General features: G+C 37.5%; 1 protein-coding gene across 1 annotated transcript in view; it reads left to right on the top strand.

Moving 5' to 3' along the window:
• The first annotated feature begins 2,262 nt into the window (after positions 1-2,262).
• FCHO2 (FCH and mu domain containing endocytic adaptor 2) overlaps positions 2,263-26,754 on the top strand; it is a 95,415-nt gene continuing 70,923 nt past the window's right edge. The window contains exons 1-6 of the mRNA XM_080361999.1: positions 2,263-2,418; positions 12,559-12,650; positions 18,359-18,433; positions 19,749-19,890; positions 19,991-20,143; positions 24,965-25,069. Coding sequence (XP_080218125.1) covers positions 2,389-2,418; positions 12,559-12,650; positions 18,359-18,433; positions 19,749-19,890; positions 19,991-20,143; positions 24,965-25,069 — 597 coding nt within the window. The 5' untranslated portion in view covers positions 2,263-2,388. The remainder of the gene's footprint in view (positions 2,419-12,558; positions 12,651-18,358; positions 18,434-19,748; positions 19,891-19,990; positions 20,144-24,964; positions 25,070-26,754) is intronic.

The raw sequence follows: 26,754 nt of genomic DNA, 5'->3' as shown, positions 1-26,754 counted from the left end.
GATCCTGATCATGATCCTTGTCAAAGTGGTTTTCTGCATAACTGTGCCCGTGCTTCAGGACACCTTAAAGTTTAGGTCTTAAGATTTTGCGTTTCTCTTGAATTTTTGTGGAAAGCTGTTGTTGAAAACCTGAGGATGAGTTTGATATTTGTGTGATAGTACATTGCTACAGCCCTGCAGCAGTTGCTCCACATATTTATGTAGCAGTAGATAAGGGATTAGTATCATATATAGCTTTGAAAACATGGAAGATGGGAACTTTTCTATGAAATCTAGAAGTGATCCTGACTCCCCTTCCATACAGCATAGTATCTGTCCATGTGAAAGGTAGTTTTCTATTTTCCATGGAATAAAAACCTTCTGCTCTGATCATGCAGTTTTTATCTCAGTTTGCACTCATGTACCTCCTTAAAGATAGCTATGCACACTGCAAAAAGCACTGCGTTCATATCTTCAGATTGTAATGCAGATTATACTCATATCAAGTAAACAGATGTATAAAGCAGTTTTTCTTAAATGTAGCCCTGTAGCATGTTGTTACTGTTCAGCATTTGGTACACATGCTTCCTACCATTATCAAGAGAGAGATCCAGAGTCTTGAGACTTCTGAAGAAATTTTCACCATGAAAGGGGTCCAGAAGTTTTCTGTCCTGAAATTGGCAATTTAGCAAACTTTGCATAAACTGAAACATTGCTAGCAACAAAGGAACTCCTGAACTTACTGTGGAGCTGCAGAAAGTGATAGACCAAAGCTACAGCCAGTTACCATTAACTGTAATTGTAATACAGTTCAGAATGATATGGTTTATCTTCTATGAAAGCATCTTTGGTAAAGGTAGCTGGAATTTGGTAATGCAGAATGAATCACATGGACTTTTTTTTAATATGTATAAATTTGGCTGCCTTGTTTGACCTAACTAGTATTTGTTTGGCCAATGAGATTCTACAACTTTGTAAAATTCACATTTTTCCTAACCTTTTGGCTTTCGTGGAAGTCTTTAATCAGCATAAACTTGATGTAAGTTGGTGAACTCGTCACATTATTGGGGTTTACTTGAATAATATTGCTTCATGCCTTATCTAGTATCTTAGAGAAAAAAGGCCAAAGGACATTGAATTAAGGTGGAGGTAAGTGAGATTTTTCAAACCAGAACTGACAGGGGTTCCATGAAGGGAGAGGACCTTGAGCACCAGGCATAGAATATCAGCTTCTTTTTGTATCGTCGATAAAGTCTTGCACTGACAACAGCAAAATTTGGATAAAGTGCTTACCACATGTTTGCATAGGGCAACCACCTGCAGCCCCTCACATCACTGCTTAGACCTGGCCCTCTGGTTTTAGTCAATAAGGAAAACCCTACCTGCTGTCTTGGGGAACAACATAATCTCATTAAGGTAGAACGGGAACTCTTTGGGCTCGCAGGAAGAGTCCAGTGGTGCTGGTTCTGCTGTGAAGAATATATTAAGGTATTTTCACTGAAAAGCAGCGCTCTGGGTACAGATGGGCCACAGATGGCACGTGGGTGGCTCTGTGTTCTGGTCCAGCTGTCAGCATCACCCCCACTGGTTAATCATCTACATCAGGCACAAGAAGGATCTGTAAACTGTGTCACTGAAGAAGATGAAGGGTTGAAGTAAGCAGTTTCTCCAGGCTCTTGGGCTTTAGATGAGGTGCATTGTTTCTAGGAGCATGCGCCTGGAACTGCAAAGCCTGTGAGAGGAGGCAGTGGGGAGGGTAAGCTGGGCTTTATCAGCGAGTTCCAGCAGGACCAGTCACCACCTGCTTTGCAGGATCTGATCCCGCTTGGCTGGCACGATGCTCGGTCGTGAGGCCACGTCAAACAGTACGAACCTCCTCTCCGTGCACTGCAGCCGTGCCATGGCCGTTACTCAGGATTTCTGAGTGTCCCCTGCCACCCTGCCTGTATTTCTACAGATCGAGGTTTCTCCACTCACGAGCCGACACCCGCCGGCTGCCCTGGGAGCCCTGCGCTCACCCGGCCGGGTGTGCGGGCCGCCGGGTGTGCGGGCCGCGGGGTGTGCGGGCCGCGGGGTGTGCGGGCCGCCGGGTGTGCGGGCCGCCGGGTGTGCGGGCCGCCGGGTGTGCGGGCCGCCGGGGGGACCCCTCCTAGAGCCCCAACTCCGACAGCCCGCCCTCCGCGCATGCGCCTCCGCGCGGCGGCGAGGGAGCCGCTCCGCGCCTGCGCAGGAGCCCGGGCGGCAGGCAGCGGTGGGCGCATGCGCGGGTCGGTGGGCGGCGGAGCGAGTGGAAGGAGGCGGTTGCACCGTAACGGGAAGGGCGGAGCGCCGCGGCGGCGCCCGTTTCCTCCGTCGCGTCTCGGCGGCTGAGGCAGCCGGGGCCGGGCTCACCGGGGCGGCGGCAGGGGGATGATGGCGTACTTCGTGGAGAGCTTCTGGGTAGGGAAGCGCCGCGGGCCGGTCCCGCCGCGCCGCGGGTGGAACGGGCAGGGCGCGGCGCGGTGCAGCCGGGGTCCCCTCTGCAGGAGCAGCCGCGGCTCTTACGCCACCCCCGGGACTGGGCCGGGGCCTTGCCGCGGGGGGCGCGGCGAGGGGACGGTTGCCGCCGTCGCGCCCGCCCCGCGGCCGCCAGCCGCCGCGCTCCTCGGCCGGGCTGGGCCGTGGGGAAGCGGGGCACTTGCTGCGCTGCCGCTGCCCGGGCATCCGGCGGCGGGGCGACGGGACCACCGCCCCCTGCCCGGCCCGCCGCGGCGCGGTGCTCGGGGCTGCGGTGGGGACAGGCGGCGGGGGATTTGCCGGGGCCGTGGGGGCGCTGAGGCGAGCGGGGCGCGGAGCCTTTGCGCGGGGTTTGGCTCCCGCAGCACCGCGGTGCGGGGATGCGGCTGGAGCTGAGTCCGAGCTCTCCTTAAGCCGCCGAGACAATGCAGCTGTTCTGGGGAACGGCACCGACTGTAACAACTTAACAGTTGTATCACGCAAACGCAAAGCCGCGCCTCGGAGCTCTGTGCTTTTGTACCGATAAGTTCTCTCTGTCTGCGTGTCAGAAGGTACAGCCTGAACAGCAGCCAGCTGGGGGGACGACAGACTTTACAGTCTGGCTTAGAAACACAACTTATCAGTCATCTCTGTGCACACATATATGTTTTTAAGTGGGCAGATGTATGTGGAGAGAAAAAATAAAACATGGATTTGGATTGTTATTGAGCCTCGCATGGAATGAAACTTGTTTTCATTGTGACCGCAGCTGGTCTGAAACATTAAAGTGAGCGTTCTTGTCATCATGGGGCTGTTTACAATGTTGCCACTTCGCTGCCTGCTTATTTTTTAGCGTGCATTCCTGCCAACTAATAGGGGAAATATAAAAACGGTTATTTGTTGTGAATGAAACAACATCAACAGCAACAAAAAGAGAAAATACCGTTTAGATGCCTGCTTTTTCTGCATAAGCAACAGTTATCCCAAATGTTTAGGGAAAACTAATTTCGCAAATACAATGTACTATTCTTGAATATAAATCGTAGCTTAGGCCAGATTTTGTGTTTTGTTTGCAGCATTGTGTTTAATTCTGACTCCTTAAGGTGTGCTTTCAACAGCATATTAAAATTTAATTAAACAAGATATTGGATTTGCTCTCTTGGCATAAAATCTACTTAATTTGAAGCCTCAGTGCAGGAGATCAGTATTAAGCTAATATGTGGAAAAAAATTATTTTTCATTACAATAAAATTTAAATTAATTTAAAAGTCAAATTTTCATTTTAAAAGTTACTTTCTCACCATAAGATTAAAGTAAAATGTATGGGGTGTTATTCAGCTATCTCAATTGAAATCACTTTTTATTTAACTGTGTTATGTACTGTGTTATGTTGAAGTAAGTGTTTGATCCATTATATTTTAATTGGTCAGTAAGTCAATAATATTGTTGAATCAGTGAAGGCAGTGGGCCATTCCCATACATTCTGTTTCCCTTCCCTGTCTGTCTCTTCACAAATGCCATCAGCAAATATAAGGTACTAGACATCCACCCAAACTTCCCATTCTCTCTGTCCTGCAGTCTCTGCCTTATAGCTCTGCTGGCAAAACCTGTGGTGTGGGTCGGCAGTGTGTGCCAGGAGAAGGATGTTTTATTCTGTTCGTGTAGGTTTTTGTCCTACCCCCAAAAAACAACACAAAGTAGTACAAGTGTATTCTACTTGTTTGTCTTGCAATGATGACAAAGAGACAGGGTCTTAAATTTGTAAAACTTGGCTGATAAACCTTTGTAATACCATGGACAGGGTTTTATTTTGTGTAGAAGTAAAATAAAAAAGAATGGGGACTGCTCCTTCTTTGCTGTTGTGGGTAAATATATTTCAAGATTAACTGTAGTGTCTAAATATGATGAATTTTTAAAGTCAGAAAGTTGAGTTTCTAAATGTTCTCAGAACCAAGCATAGATTATAGGTGTGTACATTTTGAATCATTAGGTGTCTCCATTTCTACTAACTTTTCAGAATAGGTTATTGTTCAGAATTGTTACTGCAGTACTTTGGAAGACTTGGGATACTTGGGATATGGTTTGGAATGTGGTGAGAAAGTTAGGATGGAAATGAGAAGACTGCAATTAAATGTAGTGAGTGCATAATGACAAAAAATAATGAAGAGAAATCCATAAGGAGAAAAAAGGGTGCTATTGTGTAGAACTTTGGAAGAATTGTCTTCTTTTTCTTGCTTTTGCCTTCACCTTCTAGGTGGCACCAGGCAAAATGTTTTTTTACCTGTGGGATGGGAACTTTCTAAAGCACTGATGTGGAAATAGATCCAAAATATAATTAATGTTGTTTGATGCACGTGTTGTCATCAATTTGCACCTGAAATTGTTCATTGGAAGTGGAACTCTGGATCTTGAGCTACAGGATGCTCTCTCCTGTCTTGGTAATTTGCTGTAACTGATAGGTAAAGATATCAGAAACTTGAGGGACTTGACTAATTTCTTCAGAAAATGAGAGTAACATATATGTGAATGTGTATTAATTTCTTACATACTATTTAGGCTGCTGTCTTTCAAGAACTTCCTAAAAGTGCTCATGTAAACAAAACAAATCTTAGCTTCTTTATTATAATAGTCTTGAAGCTTGAGACTTTCATCCTGTTCTGCTTGTGAAGTGTTTGAATAGTTGCAGTCTTTTTGTCATTGTTGTTTTTAGATAATTTAAGAAAAATAGATGGTTTTTTGGGCCTCCTATCTGTTGACTGCTTCCAAGAGGTCTTTGAGAGATAAACACGACTATTTTCAGGATGTGTAAAGTTGAAGTAGAGAGACCTCTATTGTCACTTGAAAAATTTTACTATCACTTGAAAAATGTAGGGGTCTGCTAGTCGAGTGCAGCACTCTAGAGCAGCAGTTTCAAAGTCAGCAGGGTACAGTTACTTTTTGTTGCATCAAAAATTATGATCTGGTAGGACAGGCTATAAATGGCTTCGATTCTTATGACTGCGTTTTAGGCATTCAAGTCACGTGGCCAAACATTCCGAACTCCTAATTAGGATGTTGTCATAAAACATTGGGTGCTTGCTGCTATGTGCGTGCTACATCAAAACAGTGACGTAATTTAAAGGGAATATATTCATTAAGTTATTTCCATTATAGATAGCTACGTTATGTCACTTTGAGTACACTCATACTGGTACAGTAGAATAAAAAGCATTCGTTATCATTGACTTACTGTTTTCTTAAGACTGCTTAGGAAGTGTTGCATAAGCTTTGACATTGTATTTAAACTGACTGGTGTGGGTGATAGTTTTGTTAATTCTAAGTCTATTGAACTATGTCAAGTCAACAAAAATACACCACTTCTAAGTCAGTCAGTGTTTATTAATTCTTTAACTTAATTTGGTTAAACTGTTGAAAGTTGTATGAATAGCTGAAATTGGCTTCTGTGAAATGCTGTACTTGCTGAATCTGGAGGTTCTGGGATATGAAAGTGTGTATTGAAATTAGCTTTGAGAAATTCCTTTTATTTTATGTTTTTAATCACTTGTGCTACTCGTAGTTTTTGAGAATGGCTGTGAGGAAGATTCCTTTATTTTCTTGAACATATAAGGTCTGACTGTATGCAGGGTTAATAATCTTAGCTTTTGAAGCGGCTTGCTGTAGTAAGTGTAAGACGTATGGTCTTAGGCACTTATGCAATATGAGTGACATTGAGACTTGTCATGCGTCCATCTGGAGTTCCATGCATATGTTTACGCAGTGTTCTTCTGCTTGGCATACAGTTGGATGCTCATTTGCAGGAGAGCTGTTGCGCAATATTTGCTTAGTCTCCTCCCTCCTCATGTGTGCGTCTAGCATGAGTTGGCAACTCTCCATTTCTTGTTCAAAAAACATTTGTAATTATCTAGATAGAGAGGAAAAGATCTGTCCTTCCTCATACGCGTAAAGCTTCTCTGGAGCTGACCTTTATTCAATTTATTGAAGCTGGAAGAAGGAAATTGGAATTCATGAGTTGCTTTTGTGTTTAATCTTGTCAAAACTTTCAGAACTGATGAAGTTAGATTGCCTGTGTAAATGTCAGGTGACTGCTTTTTTCTCCACATTTTGATGCTTTAAGTTTTCTATAGCTCTTTCGGACACTCTAATGGAACTTACTGATCGCTAGCATTCAAAAATATAACACCATAATATTAATGACAGGAGTATTTTCATGCATACAGGGCCCATTAAATTAAATAATTGTCTAGGTGGAAAGGATGAAACACATGTTACTTATTTGAAACTGCAGCAAGAAGTAACAGTGTAACAAAAACAACAACAATGTTTTTCAGAGCATCTAAAATGAGTTTACACATCCCTGGACTTAGGAGAATTTCTATTGCTCTGTTTCTTTAAAGTGATACTCCTTTCGGAATGAGAAGAAGTTGCCGATACAAATGAACACACCATAATGAATACTATACACCTTTCGAAGTTTGTGGGTAAAGAAAAGATTCGTTTGGGTTAATATTTGCAACTTTGATTTTTAGAATTATGGGAATGACTACCTAGTGACTATTGTTCTTTTGCACTAAAATTTGTACATTAATTGTTAAAATAGGATATCTTTTAAGCTGCATAAATCAAATCTTGTAGTTACTTAACAGTTGTACCTAGTTTCAGCAAATATAGAATTTCACCTGTATGAGGGAGTTGTGCTCCCTCATTCCCATTAATGGATTTTTTACAGCAGAGGTGTCAAACTCATTCTCACCAGGGTCCACGTCAGCCTCTGTTGCCTTCAAAGGGCTGAATGTCATTTTAGGACTGTATAAATGTAACTACTCCTACAGTTATTACTTGGCAGATTGGTGTAACTCTGGAATTTTCTTGAAGCAAAACATTTTCACCAAAAATACTTTGGTGCTATTATGATTTATCTGTATTAGGATTCTTGTATGCATAATCTGTTGATTGGAGGTGTGATTTTTCCATAATTGTATCTCACAGAAGAGCATGAGCAGTAATATAAGTGTAAAACTAGCTGTAGTACAGCTTCTCTAGACCTGACCAAAACCAGAGGCAAAGGCTGCAAATTCTTCTATTCTAGCCCCCCAAACTGAAGTGATTCTGTTTCCCGTATTAATTTCTTGGCTTTTTCTGTTTAGCATTTAGATAACAAGGTGTGTGTGTGGAGGGCTTGTTAGTCATATTTCATTGATATATCATGTTTGCAAAAGGCTGTTGTGAGGTTTATCTAGGATTGGGAAACTCAGTTTGGAGATTATCCAGTTTTCATTTTATGACAATTTGAAGTAAATTAGGGACCTGAACTTTTTATGTTTAAAAAGAAATCCTGCAATTAAGTTGGAGTACCACTTCCACATGTTGCAATTTGAATATTTGTCTGCCAGTTCCCTGGAGAATAAGTTGTGGGTTTGATAGGCAATTTTAAAAAGAGGATTAGGCGGGTTATGACTTAAATAATTTTAATAATTTTTAAAATATTTTTTAAAATAATTTAAATAATTTTTAAAATAGTTTTTTAAAAATTAAATATTTTTTTAAAAAATAAATTACTTAAATAATAAAAAGTACAGTTTTTTCGATTTCTTCCATTTTTTCTTTCTAGTGTGTTGGTGTGGTCATGTTTAAAGGCTTGAAGGAATGATCGCGCATGCTTAACCACCACTAATGTGTGTACTAAAAGCGTAGTTTGAAATAATAGTAATTCAGTTGTTGTAAAATGTTTCTATAGTTGCTGAACTTTGGTGAACAAAGTCAATCTTTGTCTGAGCTTCTCTCATGCAGATTCTAAAGCCTCACCAAAATAAAAATGTGTTTAAGAACTGTGTTTGCCTTTTATTGTCTCGTATGCTTAGTTTTGCTGTGAAAATAGTATTTGCAGCTGTCCTTTTCTTGCTTCTCACAGTAGCTAAACAAGTAGTATATATCCAACTAGTCCTGGGAACTTTAGAATGACCTTAATAACTGAGAAACATTTGTTTTTACTGGGTAAAAAAGCAGTGCTGTAATAGAGAGTATTAACTTTTCACATTAATACACATTAATGTTGAACAGTTTTAGTCCAGTGTAGAGGGTATGATCTTGCACTCACACATTTTGATTAGAAACATAGGAAATAAGTACTGCTGCAAATTACCCAGAAATTTCTGACCTCTTCAACAAATGTAGGTTTTAAATTCAGGATAACCTTTATATTCAACACACAAACTTATTCTCAAAATTTTTTAAAGTCTGTTGTGTAGTTCAGTAAAACAGAGTTCCTGTAATCTGTTTCCTGTTATGCACAAGTCATGGAAATGCTGAATTCTGACTTCACATTTGCTGACAGGGTTACTTTCATTTCCATGAGAAAATCATTGCAGTTAATTCTTGATGAAAGGAAATGGAAGGACTGTTTGCACTTGCTTTCCATGACTTAATTTATTTTGTATGCAAAGCTGGTCAGTAATGTCTCATTGTAGGCTTATTTAAGTGAACGGTTAAGTTGTATTTAAAGTTTTGTTTCCTCTTATGGCTTGCTGTCAGGAGACATCTATATACACAAATGAGCTCTCTTACAGTAGTGTAAAATGGGAAACCTCAACAACACCACCAGCTTCTGAAGAGAGTTTTGTTAGGTCTAGGGAAGAAGGCAGAAACTGCTAATGAATTTCAAAGTAATTAAATGAAGCCTGTGTGGAGAGGGCACCACTTACTTTTGGCATTCTTTTACACAGTTTTACAGTTGTTTTTCTGTTGAGTAATGACAGCATCATACTCAACAGATGGTGTTTTACCTGTGAATTGACATTCAGAATGGTCTTTCAAGCTGATCTCGAAGCCTGTTGCATACAATCTGATGTTATACGTGACAACAGAGGTTCCTCATTTTCCAAGATGTAACTTCTAGAAGAGTCTGCATCTGACTTTACTGTTTGTCTGTGATAGCAGTGGATCATAATTGCTTCTGAAAGGGAGTAGAAGGTCTTACAAGTTCCCTCTGTTATGTGCTGCATTTCTTTATTTTTAAGTAGGCCGATACTGAGCTTTTAGTGATCCCAGCTATTACAACTGCCACCAGAAAGGAACAGGTAGAAACTCTTAATGAAGAAAAATTGACCAGACACATGATTTCCATGTACAGAATTTTATACTATGTGTGTGTGAATGTGTGGTGTTGAGGAAAAACAACCAAAACACAAATAAACTGTATTGGTGGCATATGTGCATGTAACAGCATACATGTTTTTTTGCAAATTGAACTACTTTTCCTCTTACCCACAGCATACATCTCTATTTTTACCCTAAATACAGATCCTGAACTCTAATGCTCTTTATATTTATAATCTGAGCTAATCTTCATGAAAATAACTGCTGAATGAAGGAATTGTGGACAGGTAGTATAGCTTTTCCTAAGCAGAAAAATGTCTGCTTTCTGCACAGACATACTATACTTAATTTGACATAGGTACATGTCTCTAAACATGAGTAAAAGACAATGTAATTTATAGGATTGGCATCAGGTTAATCATCAGAACCCTTGATCATGTAAATTATTGAACAGTTTTGAAGTCTAGATGTTTGCAGTTATAGGTAGAGCCTGATAATGGTAAGACAGGCTACATTTGGCATTATATTCACAGGGGAAAACATGTCTTTTAGTTGTGCCAAGCTTAAACTACATAGACCCTCAAATCTAGGAGTCTGCTTTGGATTTGCTGCTTTATTTAAACCTTAATATATTTTTCACATAGCCTCTTAGCCTCTGATAACTATTGATAACACATAAAACATATGGTTTTCAGGAGACTTTTTTTTAATTGAGGAAAGTATCTGTTCTGTTTCTCTATTGTGCTTTCTACTATAAAACGTGAAGTCAGGAACAAGAGTAGGATTGATTAGAAAACTTAAGTGGAAAAATGAGTTCCTTTGCAGCAACCTTCAGTTACACTTAGGGAACAAGATGATGATGATAATTGGTTGTTCTGGCTCATTCCATTCTCTAGAGGTTTGCAAAGTTACATTTCTGATAGATTATCAGCATTAAGGAAGGCTGCAGCCAGAGGCTGGGTCATGGCTATGCTACACTTCCTGTATTTCTAAAGTAGCAGGATATTTACGGAGCTTCAGTATAGAAAAGTCCCCACTAAAGCTCCCATTACGAAAAATTGCTTGTAAGAGTTCAGAAGCAGTCTGTGTTCAGCACATTATGACCAATGTTTTTGTTTAGCTAGGAGAAATACCTTAAGACAAAGAACAATTCATAAAGGAGAATTTTACTGCTTTTTCTGGAAGAAATATCCAGCACTTATTTGTTAAATATTTATCTCCAAATTTGGGTACAGTAACAACTTTGGAGTAGTTAAATAATTTTATTTTGTATTCTAATTGAAAATATTGGTGAGGTCTTAATTATAGAGCTACTCAGGTGGATTTGGAATGCAGTGGCATTCAGGGCTTATATTGAGTAAATACAGGAAGTTAATAAGCTACCTATTAGTGCATTAGTAGTCAAAATTACTGTGGGCTTCAAACTACAATGAAAAATGGGACAACATTTAAAAAATTAATTATGTTTCCTACTAATTGGTGTTCTTATCCTTTTCTTTTCCAAACTTATAATTTAGTTCTGCTTGTACTTTTTACAGACCTTTCTGTAATTGCACTTACACTAAACTGATCTTCATGTTGATGAACTTTATCAGGTTACAGCTGAGTGCAACTCTAGGAACTGTGGTTTTGTGGGTGTTCTTTTCTTTTAATTTGTTTGGTTTTGTTTTCCCCAATGCTTGGAAGAAGTAAAGCAGATAATCCTGGCTGGTAATCTATGTGTTGTGTCTGTTACGGCAGTTTGCTATATTTTTTATAAGACTGTATTATCTAGTGCAGTGAACACTTCACAGAAGTGGGCCTACCACCACAGCTGCTGTGAAGTTCTTCTATCTACCCATGGTTGCTTCCACTTACTTAAGCTGGTGGATCCTTGCCTACCTTCTCCTTGCTCCCACCTCCTCTGCTGAGCAATGCAGCTTTTTTGTCCTCATAGTCATCTGAATCTCTGGTCTTTATTTTTCTTTGCCAGCTTTGTTTTTCAGCTGTATAATTTCCCTGATCAGGTGTACCTTATGACTGCACACATTTTTCCACAACAAAAAGGGTGGAAATGTTTGGAAGGCTATATGACCAGATGCTCAGGCTCTTCTCACTGGAGATGTAGAGGTGTCGTCGTGAGAAGTCCAGGATTTGGCTTCCCATCCTTCTTTCGTTTCCACTCTGAACATGCATGCAGTTTTCCTGAGGGTGTGCTTCTGTGTCCTTCGTAGCAGCAGCATTGTGGATCCGAAGCTTTTGGAAGGGAGAATGGGAATGGATAGTGTAACAGGAAAACTTTTGTAGTAGCAGAGCTATTATGCCATGCTTTGCCACGTCTTCCTTTCATTTCTATTGTTGCTTTCTCCTGTCTGGGGAAGTTCACCATAGTGCCAGAGGTGACAAGCTGGCTGAATTTATTTATCAGTGTTTACGCCAGTGTTTCAGTTTTAATGGTGAGGTACACCTTACTCACCAAAAGATATTTTAAAACTAAACTTAAGAATAGGCAAATGGAAGCTACCTGTGAGAAGGAAGAGATTAGTGATTTTTCTTCTTCTTTTTTTTTTTTCTTTTTTTAACCAATTTTACAAAAAATTGAGAAAGATACTTAGAGCATGAGGAACTGGAGAGGCAGAATATCCAGTGATCCCAAAGTGTGAATTTTAGTTCATGGAAAATAATGAAAGATATGAGAGACTACAATAACTACATATTTAATAACATGCAAAGTGAAAGAATATAAGACCTGGAGATACCCAGAAAATAAATGACTTTGAATAAAGCCTAGAAATATGTAACAAGAGAGTTGTCATTTGAAGGCTAGTAGTAGCTGCTGAGGTGATTTTAGTTTGTTTTACATATAGGGGATTGAAGGGAACTAACAGCGATTGGTAAAAAGCTGAGGCATTAAAAATCATTCACTTAATGAAATTTCATCAGTTATTAAAATGCGTAGGTTCTATACGTTGTTCTGTTGTTGCTTCAGTGTTCAGTGTTTCATAGTTCTACTTTCTTTTTATTAATCTTTAGGGGGAAAGGAATAATGGCTTTGATGTCCTCTATCACAACATGAAACATGGACATTTGTCAACAAAAGACTTAGCGGACTTTATAAGAGAAAGGTAAGTATTCATCCTCTATATAGTTTGTGGCTTATATTTTAATTTATGATTAACAGTAATGTGCAAAATATGTAAAAATCAATGAGCATTTAAAAATATCTCTTAAATTCTACCAGAATATCCAGGTTTATTCCATTCACTTACAACTGAAAAGTGACTCTTAAGCATCAAATAATAACAGGCCTCTAATTTTTCAGCTTTGAATTAATAAAAAAAAAGAGTTAAAATCTAGAAGTGTCACATTAGGTATCCAGCAGTTTATTTAAATTAAGCCAATTTTTTGGTCATGTTTGGAAGAAAAGCAATGAAGTAGCAAAAATTATCAGTCTTACAAAGTTTTTGACCATAGATGTGCAATTAGGATATTAGCAACTGCTAGGATGATATTAAAAAAAAATATACTTTCTGATTAAGATGTTGAGAACCTGGGTTTGTTAAAGAAAAGGGAGTGATTTGTAGGGACAAGAAAGTAATATGCAGAAAATAACAGGGCATCTTCTCTATGGGATGGAAGGGACAGAACTGAAATCTGCGGATGTGGCAATTTCCAAAACAGATGACCTAGAGCTGTTTTTAGTTCTCCTTTGTGGAAGATGACTGCTGCTGCTATGTTGACCATAAGAGTTTTCATTCTGGACAAAATTAATTATACATCTGCTTCAGAGTTTTGTCTTAATTCAGTTATTGTTACTGGACAACACATGGCAAGAACTTGCAAAAGACTGAGGACCTGATTCATTCTGTTACAGTGAAAGCTATCCAAAAACCAGCCTTTGTTTTGTGGAATTTTTTCATCAAAATTTCAGTTTTAGCCTCAAATAGAATTCAAAAAATATATATATTTTTTTTAATTTCCACAAATATAACCACCACAAATTTGCAGGTATTCAAATGCACTGACATTTGCGTAGTTTCAAAGTGAATTGGAGAAAATGACAAAAATCTTTCCACTAAGTAAAAATGGATGAATTCCAGAGTCCATGTGTGATGAGCTGTCTTCTGTTGAAAGGACTATACAAACTAAGGAATCTTGCATTTCAGGAATCCTTGATTCCAGAGGACACATTATGAAGCCAGACAGGGCTCCAGTGAAATCCTGCTTTGGATTGAGTGGAGGGGTATTACACTGTTCGTGTTTAGGGTTTGAGAAGCTTGCACTTTTAATATTGACCATTATAAACAGTTGCCTTGTGTTATCTTTGTGAGTGCCTGGATCTTTCCCTTGAAACCTGCTTTAATTCTTGGAATCAGTCAGTTTTTATAGCAGTAAGTCATAGACCTAAGCTGTACATCAACTGGACACATTTCATTTTATTCATTTTACATCCGTTGCATTTTTATTTACCTCCATATTTAGATCAGAAGTTCCTTCACTCACTATGCTTCTTACCTCGTTTACGTTGTATTCTTTTGGCATGCTGTATTTCATTCATGGAGGTCCTAAGGTGAAAGGTCCTATGCAAATGAATAAAAATAACTTGATGCTCTATCTGGTTTGGATTGTTTGCTTTAGTATAGTGACGTAAATAAAACTTGACAGTTGTTTCTACACAAAATTCCTGGTAAAAGGAATGTGACATTCTAGTTTTTTTTCACTCTATCAGCTCCTAAAAGTTGAATCTTGAACAAGATGTGCCTTTGCAATTAGTAAGTAAAAATATTTAGACCTTTCTCCACATGTTAAAAATCTTTCAGGTGAAATTACTGTTCATTAATTCTAGTGGTTTGTCAAGGAGGAGGCTTTGTTTTTCCCTAGTTAAACAACTTTAGTAACATTTAAAACTAAAGATTAATGACCATATAGAAATACATGAGGATCCACATGGGCATTTTATCCTTAGCGAGAGATAAAGAAATATATCTTCTCCTCTTGTGGATGGATGTGCCAAAGAGTTGTGTAGCCATCTTAGAGCATTTTTGGTAAAATATGTGAAAACTTTTAGTTCTCATTAACACACCAAAATTCACTAGAATCCTAGTGGTATATTTTAATCTATTTGTAAAGACTGCAATATAGTCCCTTAAGAGCCACTTGCCCTGGGATTGGAAAACATCTGTCAGTGATGCAGACCAGGAGCAGTAAGTTCAGTCTTTTCCAGTGACCTTCTCTCATCAGCATGTTAAACCTGGAATCCTGTCCATTCCATTGTGTTTCCTTCAGCTCTGCTTTATTGATGCATCTCAGTATACCAGGCTGCCGTTAAAACAAAGCAGGTGAATGCGAAACGGTTACTCATTTCCAAGTGAAGGGTGCATCACTGATCAAACTCAGTCTAAGCTAGCAGTATTTTGTGGTGTATGGTTTGTAGTTTCAAAGAAACTGATGGACCTTTTTGGTAAAAATGTTTACAAGTGTACATATCTAGGCAGTGAAGCCCTTCACTATCATTCTGAAGTTACTGCTGGGCTGTCAGGTGATTTCCCAGGAAGTAAATATGGTTTACTAGCACACATTTATTCACAGGGGTGAAATTCTTGTTCTCAAAAGAAATTGGATTGGACAGTACTTCAACAATATTTTACAACAGTCCAGTTGTCTTGACCATATTCTATTTTACATCTTTGTTTATCACAAAAAATTTAAGAGATGTTGCACACAATTATCTTTTCCCTTCCTTTGTCCACAGAGTATAGTTTGAATATTGTTTTGCCGTACTGTTTTCTGCTAGAAATACATAAGTGAATGAACAACATTTATTAGGAACATCCTAGATCCTAGTGTTTTTATGCCCTGACTTTTATGTACCTGGTTTTCTGAATGGCTCCCTATGGAAACTAAACTTAACATACATTTGAACTTTCTTCACAGCTATTCTCCCATTACTTTTGAATATAGGGCCATTTTTTTTCAGAGTAGTGACACAGGAGAGTAAAGACTGCAGGATAAGTAGAGGAGACAGATCTGAGTTGTTGATAATACTTCTAACAAGTTGGAGGACTTAACCCTTGTATGTGCTGTTTGACAATAGTCACCTGGTCAGTCAGGATTGCTGGAGTCTCTGTATTAGCCACAGAATTTGACTTTTTTTTTTTTTTAATTTAATTGAGTGATCTAAGAGAGGAAAGATGTTTGAGTGTATTTAGATGTACAGACTGCTTAGGGCACAAAGGACACATGTCTCTGAAGTCAGTCTCTGTTACTTGTGCTGATCAGAACAGTTTTTTGGTTGTGTGCAGCCTAATGGGGAAAGAGTTTATTGTACCCTTTTCTCTAACCTCAGAAACAGAAATGAAAAAAAAAAAAAAAAAAAAAAGAAAAGAAAAATGGTATAGGATGTGGGAAAATGTTTTGGTGTAGGATGTGGGAAAATGTTTTGGTTTTATTATCGTTGGCTTAAGGATTTTTAAAAGATTTTTCTTTCAAAACTTCTCTGAGAACCTTCTGAAATTGCAAAGTTGTTTCCTCTTAAAAAAAAAAAAAAAGTTGGGAATGTGTTCATTTTTAATAATATAATGTTTATGTGCTATATCTGCTGTTCCAAATAGATATGCCTAGAAGGGGCAGAAGCTTTCTTCTTTGGCTGTGTTCAATTAGTCAATACCAATTCAATTTTCAGTAGTGTAGTTTCACTTCTTCATTTTTGTTTTTGAGTGTTTGGTAATGGATAAGTACTAAAAGAACTGAGAAACAGATCTGTGGTTCAGGAATACGTAATCTAAAAGAATGAATTTTATGGTAGGCAGTCTGCTCAACGTTGGTAAAGCTTGGGTGGAGTGGGTTACTTATCTGCTGGAAGGTAAATATCTTTGTTCTGTTCTTGATAAAGTGTGTAGAAATTTTGTTTCTAAAGAAGTGAAAATCTAAGAAGGTTGGGCTGCCCTCACAGTTTGGTTTGTTGTTTTTTCTTTAATACTGGCAAGATTTTGTAGGTGAACTCTCTTGCATTTGAGTGTTTTTAACACCTAAACTGTTTACATGTAAGAAACCACTGTGCTCAGTTTTTTTCTGCACCACTTGCCTGCAAGCACCATAAACCTAATCTACTTGATCAGAATAAATTGGAAATGCATATATTCCCATTTAACTTTTAAATGTTTAACAGATACCAAGCAAAGACAGATTTTCAAATGGGTGAAAATTAATTTACTGAGGCATTCATAGTGTATTACCAGTACATCAGACTGCTCTGGGGAAGTCAGTTGACAGGAAAAATGTGGATATAAGTGCCCAACTGGTCAGTAACAGCATCTTTCGGTTGTCAGGCTTTGTAACTGTTGTATGTTGATAAGATGTGGTAAACAACTCTAGTTTTGTGGAGATTGCTCAGGTAAGTATGCGGTAAATTGCTCCAAAGAAAAGAGGTGTGGATTTTGGTCAGAAAAAAAAAAAAAAAAGAAAAGGAAAAAAAGGCACTGAGCTACCAAACTAGAAAGCTTTGATAGCAGGTATTGATAATCAGTCAAAATAAATTGTTCATCCTGTTAACTAATGAAACATCAGTGTCTTTTCTGGATGTCTGTACATATGCACTTGTTGCTGTGCAGTGAACAAAAATTCCAAACTTTGGAAACTGAAACTTTTTCATATAATCAAAAATACTTAGTATGTGGAAGGATAGTAAAGTTATTTGACTTTTTTAGGGTGAATAGCTTTGTGGTTGGTTGTGTGTGAGATTTAAAATGTAACTGAGTTATTGCATTTTTACATTTACATTTTTACTCTTCTCCAAATTGATTGTGTAGCTGACCGGATAGTTACTTTGGAAGTCCAGTAGGTTTAAATGCATAGCCCACTGTTTCAGGTGACAACTGCTACTTTGTTTCATATATTCATAAGAAAACCCTTTTTTGCCTGGAAAGTGTTGCTGTTAAGGAGAATTAGAAACCTCTGCCTCAGTGATTATAGTCATGGTGTAACTTGAGAGAGGAGTGAATTCTTCGTCTACCTTCTCTCTTTTGCTCCTGAATAAAGGAGGAAAGAAATTGCTTCAAGCTTTTGCATTTTCAAGAAAAGGCAATTACAGTATTTACTCAAATCCACGATGCTTCTAAATCTAAGTTGACACTACATATTGAATATAGATTTAGCGTGGGAAATTAAAATAGTGTGTATCTTTACCTTAGTAATAGGAGGGTGAGGAAGATGGATGGGGAAAGACATCGCAGGGAGTCACTGTGTGTGACTGCTATTCCATGGCAATTGACTCAGCAGAGGTTCTAAGGAGAAAATCTATGCAGACCCTTGAATTTTGGATCCTCAAAACACAAGTTACTTAAAAACAAAACAAAACACAAATCTGCTTATAAAAAAGACAAGACCCCATTTTATTTAGTGTGATTGGTCAATAAGCTTTCAGTTTGTTTATTTTAATGTTTTCATCACAAATGTATTTCATTTTTTTTGCTCTGTAAATCTCTGCTGTTTAGACAGTGCTAGGCAGGTGATTGTTATGTCACTTTGTTGTGACTGTTACTAAAGAATGTTAAAGGCAGAGAGGAACAGCAGAGAGTGTAAGAAGAATCATCTTTTTCAAGCCTTGAGTCCTTAGGGTTTCTTGTTTCTGTTCCCTGCAACATTCTGTTACAGGCTTCTTAGATACATATATGTATTTTAAATATACTGTGATTTTTTAAATAAAGTTTTTGAGGAATCATTAAAATTGAGTCATTTTCAGCTAAATTAGAAAGTCCTCTGTTTTGCACCTTTAGAATGCATATTCATCTGTCTTCCAAATTTTGATTATGCTTTCAATGGGTTTCTTTGACAGGGCTACAATAGAGGAGGCATATTCAAGGTCAATGACAAAACTAGCCAAATCAGCAAGCAATTACACACAACTTGGGTAAGTGTACATAAGAGAAATAATTCACTGCATACGTGTTAAGAATCAAGTTTGATTCTGAATATTTTATTGGTGATGTTGATGGTAACGTAACTATGACAAAGCAAAAGACAGTACTGTTCTTTATTCATATTTTGAAAAACAAAACCAAACCACTGAGGAACTGCCTGTTCCTCTGTGTTTAAGGTTGAGTTATTTTCAGACATAACAAAGAATGTGGTGACTTTCTATTCTGTGCTCCCAAGCCTATGGTTTTTATTCTGAAGAGAGAACATATGGTCCACAAATGTGGCAGTAAATTTATCTATTTCTATTATTTCTGCTTTCTGGAGTGTTATCTGTGTCCTCAGAGATGTCAGGAATGAGACTTTCTAGTAGATTTATTCTGTAGTTTAATTTACATTTTATAGATGGGGTATGTTTTTAAAAACTGGAATGATTGGATATTTTTCATTAGAAAGATTATGCTAACAACTCAAACTTCTTAGGTGAGCATAGATTTTTTTTTTATTTGTAGTAATCACAGCAAGAAATGAGGGGAGTTTTCATCGGTGGTTACCAGTTGTTGCTGCTCTCCAAATGTTCTGTAGCAGCATGTTAGTATGAACAGCAGTACTTTAAAGGCTATGTATAGTTTTGATGTTTTTCAGCAGCATTAACCAGAAAACTGAGGTAGAAGCCTATCTCTAGAAAAGCTGGAGAAGTCTGCCCAGTAGAGAAATCTGAATCAGAGCAATGACCTGTCCCCCACCTGCCTTTGCCATCTGGTTAATCTCTGTTAATCAGTAAATCCCTTTTAGTGGCAGACCATCTTTACCAGTGTTGTTTGTTGTGTTTGGTTTTTTTTGTTTGTTTTGTTTTGTTTCCCCGCATCTTCTGGCTCTTATGATATAAGACAAGTAAAAACTTAAATAACTGAGTAATTTCTGATTTGTTTGAACTATTCAAGTATACATGTAAAAATACTTCTAAATGTTAAGTTTTGAGCTGTTCTTGCATCATCTTTGTGAATATTGCTTGTCATTATTGTTTGCTTATGATAGAGATGATTAAGTGATTTTTGCTGTGTTTTACTCGTTAGAGTCAATACAAGTAGCACATAAACATGTAAAAATTGGTAGATAGGATTCCAAGTAAATTTGAAACATATTTAATACAAATTTATAGCAGTTGTTTGGGTTTTTTGTTTCAGTTTTAGGAACAGAACTGAACTTCTGTAAACTTATAAATTATACTTTAGCACTATTAAAAAAATGATTGACAACTGAAAGGAAAAAATCCAGATGAACATTATGTATTGTCTTCCTCAATCTAGGACATTTGCACCAGTTTGGGATGTTTTCAAAACCTCAACAGAGAAACTAGCAAGCTGTCACTTGGATCTTGTGCGAAGATTACAAGAGCTAATAAAAGAAGTTCACAAGTATGGGGATGAACAAATCAAAGCTTATAAGAAGGTTATTAATTTTTTTTTCTTACACATTTTCAATGACTTCTTAACATCTGTTGTTCAAAATTAAAATGGTTTGGTTTTGACAACTATGTGATATTTGGCAGACTAAAGAAGATGTTTCAGGAACATTGGAAGCAGTGCAAAATATTCAAAGTATCACTCAGGCCTTACAGAAATCAAAGGAAAACTACAATGCAAAGTGTGTTGAACAGGAACGTTTGAAAAAGGAAGGAGCAACACAGAGAGAAGTTGATAAGGTAATTATGTGTCTTTAATTCATCCTGTTCTCAATCAGTAAAACATTAACATTATATTAGTAAGTGAAATGCTCAGAAAGGATTAGAAGTATTTAAAAGTAGTAGTTGTGACTATTTCATAATGTGCATGATAATTTGAATAACTGATTATATTTTGTTTACAGTTACTTCCTTAGCTGTTCTATCTGCACTGCAGTTTTAATTCTTTATTTTGTAAATACCTGCATCATATGATAACATTGTTTAGTGTTTTTACAGAAATTAGATATTACTGTTTGAGCTTCTATTATGTTTTGGATAATTTCCTTAGGTAAATATGCAAACACTCTGTGCCCTTGTCATAGATTTAAGTGGTAGGAGGTTTTGTGTAGTCCTTTCAATGAGACAAAATAGCTAATTACATGAATATTTGAAGTCTGTTCCATTGTGAAGAAAAACAAGTTAACTTTACTTTCAGCACTAATTTAACAGCTTCCAGTTTCACAGACCAAAAACCCAAGGGATGAGTATCTTAGTGTTGTATTTAGTACTGCCCCTGGGTCTTGAGGGAGTTTGATCCAGTCACAGAATCACAAAATGGATGAGGTTGGAATGGACCGCCTGCTGTTCAAGCAGGGCCACGTTGAAGCAGTTGCCTTGGACCACATCCAGACAGCTTTTGGATGTCTCCAAGGATGGAGGCTCCTCCAGCTCCTTGGACAGCTTGTTCCATTGCTCAGTTGCCCTCAGAGGAAAAAAAAAAGTGTTTCCTGATGTTCAGCGGGAACCTTCTGTGTTTCAGTCTGTGCCTGTTGATGGCCTTTCCTCCTGTCACTGGGCACCACTGGAAACAGCCTGACTCTGACTTTGCACTTCAAGTGTTCGCATACATTGAAGATCTGCCTGAGCCTTCTCCAGGCTGAACTGTCCCAGCTCTCTCAGCCTTTCCTTGTGAGAGAGATGTTCCAGACCTTCATCATCTTTTTGGCCCCTTACTGGACCCACTCTGGAGAACCCAGAAGTGGATCCAGTACTCCCAGTGTGACCTCACCAGTGCTGACTAGAGGGGAAGGATCATCTCCCTTGACCTGCTGGTGTCAGTGTAACTTTTTCCTGTTTTCAGAAAACTAAGTAGTAGAGGAAAGAGGTCATATTTTCCTGTCTCTAAATATGTCTTCTCTTTTTAAATCTTGATACCTCTGCCTATTTCCATTTCGATTCCCTGATCTGTGTAAGACTCTTTTTCTCATTAGAACAGTTGTAGTGCCTTTTGTACCCCTATCTTGATGGAGCAGATTGAGTTGGTTTTTGCCTTTTCACTGATGACAGAAGTGATCCTGTTGACCATGTTCTGATTGGTTTATCTTTGGTATAAATCTAGCATTTTTTTCCTAGCTTCTGTCTGAAATGACAGTCTGCTTTGGATTCTAGAGATGAATCAGAAAAATGTGGGTTGGGAAATGTTTTCCTGTCCGTCTATTCAAAGTATGATTTTTCTGAATTCTTGTAAATAGATTTAAACTCTTCAGTAGGAAAAGTTGACGTGATGGAAGGCTTATTTTTAAGAGGCAACATTGTCCTTGTTCAGTTGGAAACAAAAAAAATGTTCAGTCTGACTGATTTCTATGTGGGAAGTGAGAAAGAGGAAACACTATAGTATGAAGGCCATTTTTTACTGTTTTATGCATATTCTCTAGATACTTCTATTTGAACAACTAGGCCATAGTTGCATGCTCAGCAGGTACTTAAAAAATTTCTAGGAGGAGCAGGTAACTGTGACTCTTAAATCTCTTCAGTCATGTCTTCATTCAAATTTACACTTGTAATTTCAGAAACATGGTGACAACCATTGTATGTATTTATTTTCCCATTGTTAGATAATAGGTTTGTTACTTTTAGCACACGAAATGCGTTTTCTGACAAAGTTGCAGAATAACTACTTCTGTCAGAAAGCAGAGGATCTACACCAGTACACTAAGAGCTTATCACAAAGCCAAATATTTGCAGAAATACTTTATGGAACAATCTGAGGAGGTATTTGAGACCCTGCTGTTTTTATTGCAGCTGAATGTTGGTGTTAACTTATGTAGTAATTTCCTGTTGTTCTCTGGCATGCGGACTTCTCTATTTGTAGTGACTTGACAAAAAATCTTGACTGATCTTTATTATTTCACTAACTGTAAATCAACTAAATAGAATTCTGTCAATTGCTGCACCTGAGAATAAACGCATCCTGTTTTCAGAAGAGATTGCTAGTTAATCATACAATGTTCCCTTGTTTTTGTCATTTTGTCTGTCGTGCTGAGCAGGTGTTTTTTGTAGATGCTCATCAGCACATAACACTCATGATTCTGCTCATCATTAAACATGGTAACAAGAGAAAGTGAATGTTTTGGTTTTGCCAAAATCTCATGCAAATGAAGATTATATAATGCTTAACGAAAAACCTTATTTTTTAAATCTTTTAACTTGGTATTTCCTTCCTTTTCAGTGATTATGTTTGGAATAATTTTATTGCAAAGCAGTCTTAATTATTTTTAAAACCAAGTGTTAAAAGAGCAGCTTGCAGTTTCAGAGTAGTAAATGGCATTTGGGAAACAAGATAGGACTATTTTCTTTTTGGTAATTTCCCTATGTGAATATATAAGAGTGAGAATTATAAAGTAAAACTCAGGACAAATAACTGATGGGTTTGATAAAACCTGTCATGTTCTCCTTTTAGTGCCTGAAGGATCTGTATTCTTCATACAGTAAAGTATGTTCAGGCTTTGTTATGCTGGGTTTAGAACACTACGCAACTAAAATCTGCGAAAGTTTTAATTGCAACTGGAAAAATGGAACTGTAACCTTGGTTCCTCTTCCTTTGAAGTCGCAATTGATGTTTCCTCAAGTGAGAAAGTGCTAACACTATATTGTTACTCATGATTTTCAGTTATTTTTCTCTTGTAAATTGTGGAATATGACTGTCTTTCCAGAGGGCATCTGTCCTGTTTTAACCCAAACTACCAATATAACCACAATACCTGCTCACTCACTTTCCCTGCCACACACCCCTAGATAGGAGAGAGAATCAAAAGGGAAGAGATAAATTCGTGGATTGAGATAAACACCATTTAATAAAATAACAATATTAATAGAATAAAATGGAAAATAGAATATAAAATAAAAGATACTCAACACAATTCCTCACAAACTGCCTGCACTGAGCAGCCAGTCCCAAGAAGAGAGAGATTCCTGGTCCCGGACAGCTGGTCTTGGGGAGAGAAGAGAGAAAAAAGACAAAAAGGCAGAAAGGCCCAGAGGCCAACATCAAAATGGCAGAATGGCAAAAGGCTGAACTAAAAGAACTCCCAAATGTAATTCCACAAAAACAGACCAGAAACCAGAACAGATCTCCATCATCCAATTGTCCTTAAATACAAAGCATGATGCTAATGGCATGGAATATTCTCACTGATCACCCTGAATGTCAGTCAAGCTCTGCCTCATCCCTGCCCCCTTCCTCACTCCTCATACCTGTGGGTGGAGACCTCAGAATAGGCTCCCAGACAACAACTAAGATACTAGTAAGCTCTTATGTTCTCTTTGTTCCAACTCAAAGACACTGGAAAGGTATTGAAGAAAAAGATCAGCTCTGTCCTAGGGTGTTGTGTTCTTATTCTCAAACTAAATCCAAACAACGACTGTGCTAGGTAAGAAAAAGGAAGTTTTTAACTGCATGAAGAAAATTAATTCACTTTCAGTGAAACCAGCACAGCACCTCTACATTAATTCACTTGAAAGTTATAGATAGTGGTCAGCTTTACAAGTCATTGCAAGTGAGAAATAGTTTCTGTTTTTACTGTGGGACAGATGTAATTAATTTGAAAAAGGGGAGGAGAGCTATTAATAGCTAGAACAAATAGTAAATACACAGCTGTCTTCACTGATGTCATTAACAATTCTGGAATACTTTGGAGTTACAATGGATGGAAAATTTCAGTGAGATAAAATAGGCATGTTGAACAATGAAGCTAGAAAAAAAGCTGGTGTTCAAGACAATTTTTTTCATTAGCTTTTAATTTGGAAATAGCAAGAATATCGAAGGTTTGAAAAAAATCCATCTTGTGTGTCATGCTGTAAACTTTGGAAATAACTTCTTCTCTGCCACAAAAAAATCACTTCATTCACTTTTGTTCTTCATGTAATACTAGCATTCTCCTGTATTTTGTTTTGTCTTTTAAGAAGATTAAATCCCCAGAAAAATATTATTTTGGTTTATGAACAACAAAAAATTTTTTAAAAATAAAAAAATACTGTTATAAACAAGCTACATAAATCTGCCCATCAGTATATTCTGTATTTACTTTCAAATATGTCTTAATCTTAAAATTTACATTGATGTAATGCCTGTATTTCTGAATGTCTTCCTTCATTTCTAAGAGCACTCTTTTTTTTTTCTTTTTTACTATTGACTCTGAGAATTTCACAACTGTTCTGTATTTCAGCTCTGATTTCTTCCTGTTTTTCTGTTGCAGATCTAAATATTTGACAAAGGCTAATTAGTTAACTTTAGCAATACAAATTTTATTTCAAAATAAGTGTATTATAAATCAGTCATTGCTGATAAGTGGAAGGAATTTAAATGAGGTGATTGTTTTGTTGCTTTTTAATGTGGTTTATGTATAGCTTTCAGTGGAAATCTCTAATGGTTTGAATATGAGTTATTTAGTGGGGAAAATTTGTTTTGACACTTCACTGTTTTGGTATGCTCCTGAATTTCTTTAATAGTGACTTTAAAAACCTTGGATCAGATTGTATGTGTGACATTTGACACTTTTTTTTTTTTGTACTGATCTACAGGCAGCAGTTAAAACAAAGAAAGCTACGGATACCTATAAACTATATGTAGAGAAATATGCTGCATTTAAAACTGATTTTGAACAGAAAATGACAGAAACTGCACAGGTAAGGCTTATAGTAAATGAGTTACCTTTAAAATAGATTAATAAGTGTTATTTCATCTTTGAAGACATCTGAAACCAAAGCTTTTGAAAAATTGTTTCAACATAGAATGACCTTCTGGGGAAACTGATGTGAATGATAATGTCAGCAGTAATATGTTTGAGGTGCAAACACTGCCCACTTATGTTGTGATGGCACTGTCCTTGAATGACACAGTTGAACACTGTCACTCTAGAAAGACTCTTAGAATAAAATTTTAGGAAGAAAACAAAATGAACTTCTGGAAGTATTGCAGATGCATTGTGATAATGTAAGAATTCTTGTGAATTGCTGTGCATCCAGAACTCATTTATAGGAGTTTTAGTACTGGGATCTATCATGGTTCTTTCATTATAATTCCAGCAAAATAGTTACACCTTGTTAAAGTGTATTCCCAGGGTTTACCTGAGGTTTTGAAAAGTCCTTACGTCTGTTCAATTTTATGTTGTTGGGTTTTTTTAGAAGTCTTTTAATCTGTGTTCTGGAGGATACCCAGTTCTCTGTATGATTGCATATGCTGCTGCTTGTTACATTTTAAGGTTTCTCTTTCAGATCTATTGATAACAGACCCTTTTCCATTGCCTCAGATTTCAAAAATCAAACTTCATCAATTCTGCTTTTAGTAGTAATAGTTGAGGACTGGTTGGCATACATATTTGTATATGTTTCTTGCTTTAGTAAAACTTTTACAAGATGGGAATTGTATTTTTGTTGAAAATTCCTTCCTCTCCTTTAGTTTCAAAGATTAATTATTGGGCATAGATGCAGGTATTAGGGAGATACAGTCATACTTGTGGTTTTAACACACAAGTGGGAAAGTGCTAGGGTTTTCTTTAACTCCTTGGTAATATGGATTTCACAGCATGGGGATTGTGTAAGCTGATATGTTAGAAGCTTGCCTCTCCTAAACTGTAAACTGCATTCCTACTTTGAGAACTTCATTAGAATTTGATCTAGTTCATCTCCAAATAGATATTCAACACAGCTATTAGAGAAAGGTTACCACATGTATCACATACCAGAACTCTTCCACCCCCCTGTCCAGACATTTGCAATGAAGTGCCCAGGCATGCTACTGCAAAATTAGTCTTTAACATGACTGTTACATTACGAGTCTTGACAGCTTTTCCTTGAAGACTTTGCAGAAGGCATCTTTTTGTGCAGTATCCTGGCAAAGTTCTGGTTGAGGGAGCTGCAGTCCTTATGCTTTTCAGTTTGAGTTATGTACATTATTTTTCCTCTTTAAAAAAAAAGTGACTTTTAAATGCCTCTTTTTCCATTGTAGGGTGTGAAGCAGTGATGATGGCAGTTACTCAGTGGTATAAAAAGGCATTAAAAAATAAAAGTTCAACAAGAAATAGTATGGGTACCACGGTCTGGGTTGTAAGACCTGTTGTACTTCTCTCATGTCTCTGATGTGCGAAGATGTGTTTTCAAGACATGTTTTATGTCAGTATTGCTGTCAAAGTAGCAGCTGTCCTATTTCCATGCTTCTTCCTTTGTCAAGTATTTGTGCAAGGAACTGTCTTGTAGAACTAATTCCGCTAAAACTAATGTATGAAAAAAGGTTGAGTTTAACCCAGAAGAGACCTGCAGTCTGATTTGTTAAGAGATCACACAAGTATTTGTGCTGGCACAAACACAGAGGC

This window comes from Nesoenas mayeri, assembly GCF_963082525.1.
Source record: "Nesoenas mayeri genome assembly, chromosome: Z".
Classification (NCBI taxonomy): Eukaryota; Metazoa; Chordata; class Aves; order Columbiformes; family Columbidae; genus Nesoenas; species Nesoenas mayeri.
This window is presented reverse-complemented; position numbering and strand designations above follow the sequence as displayed.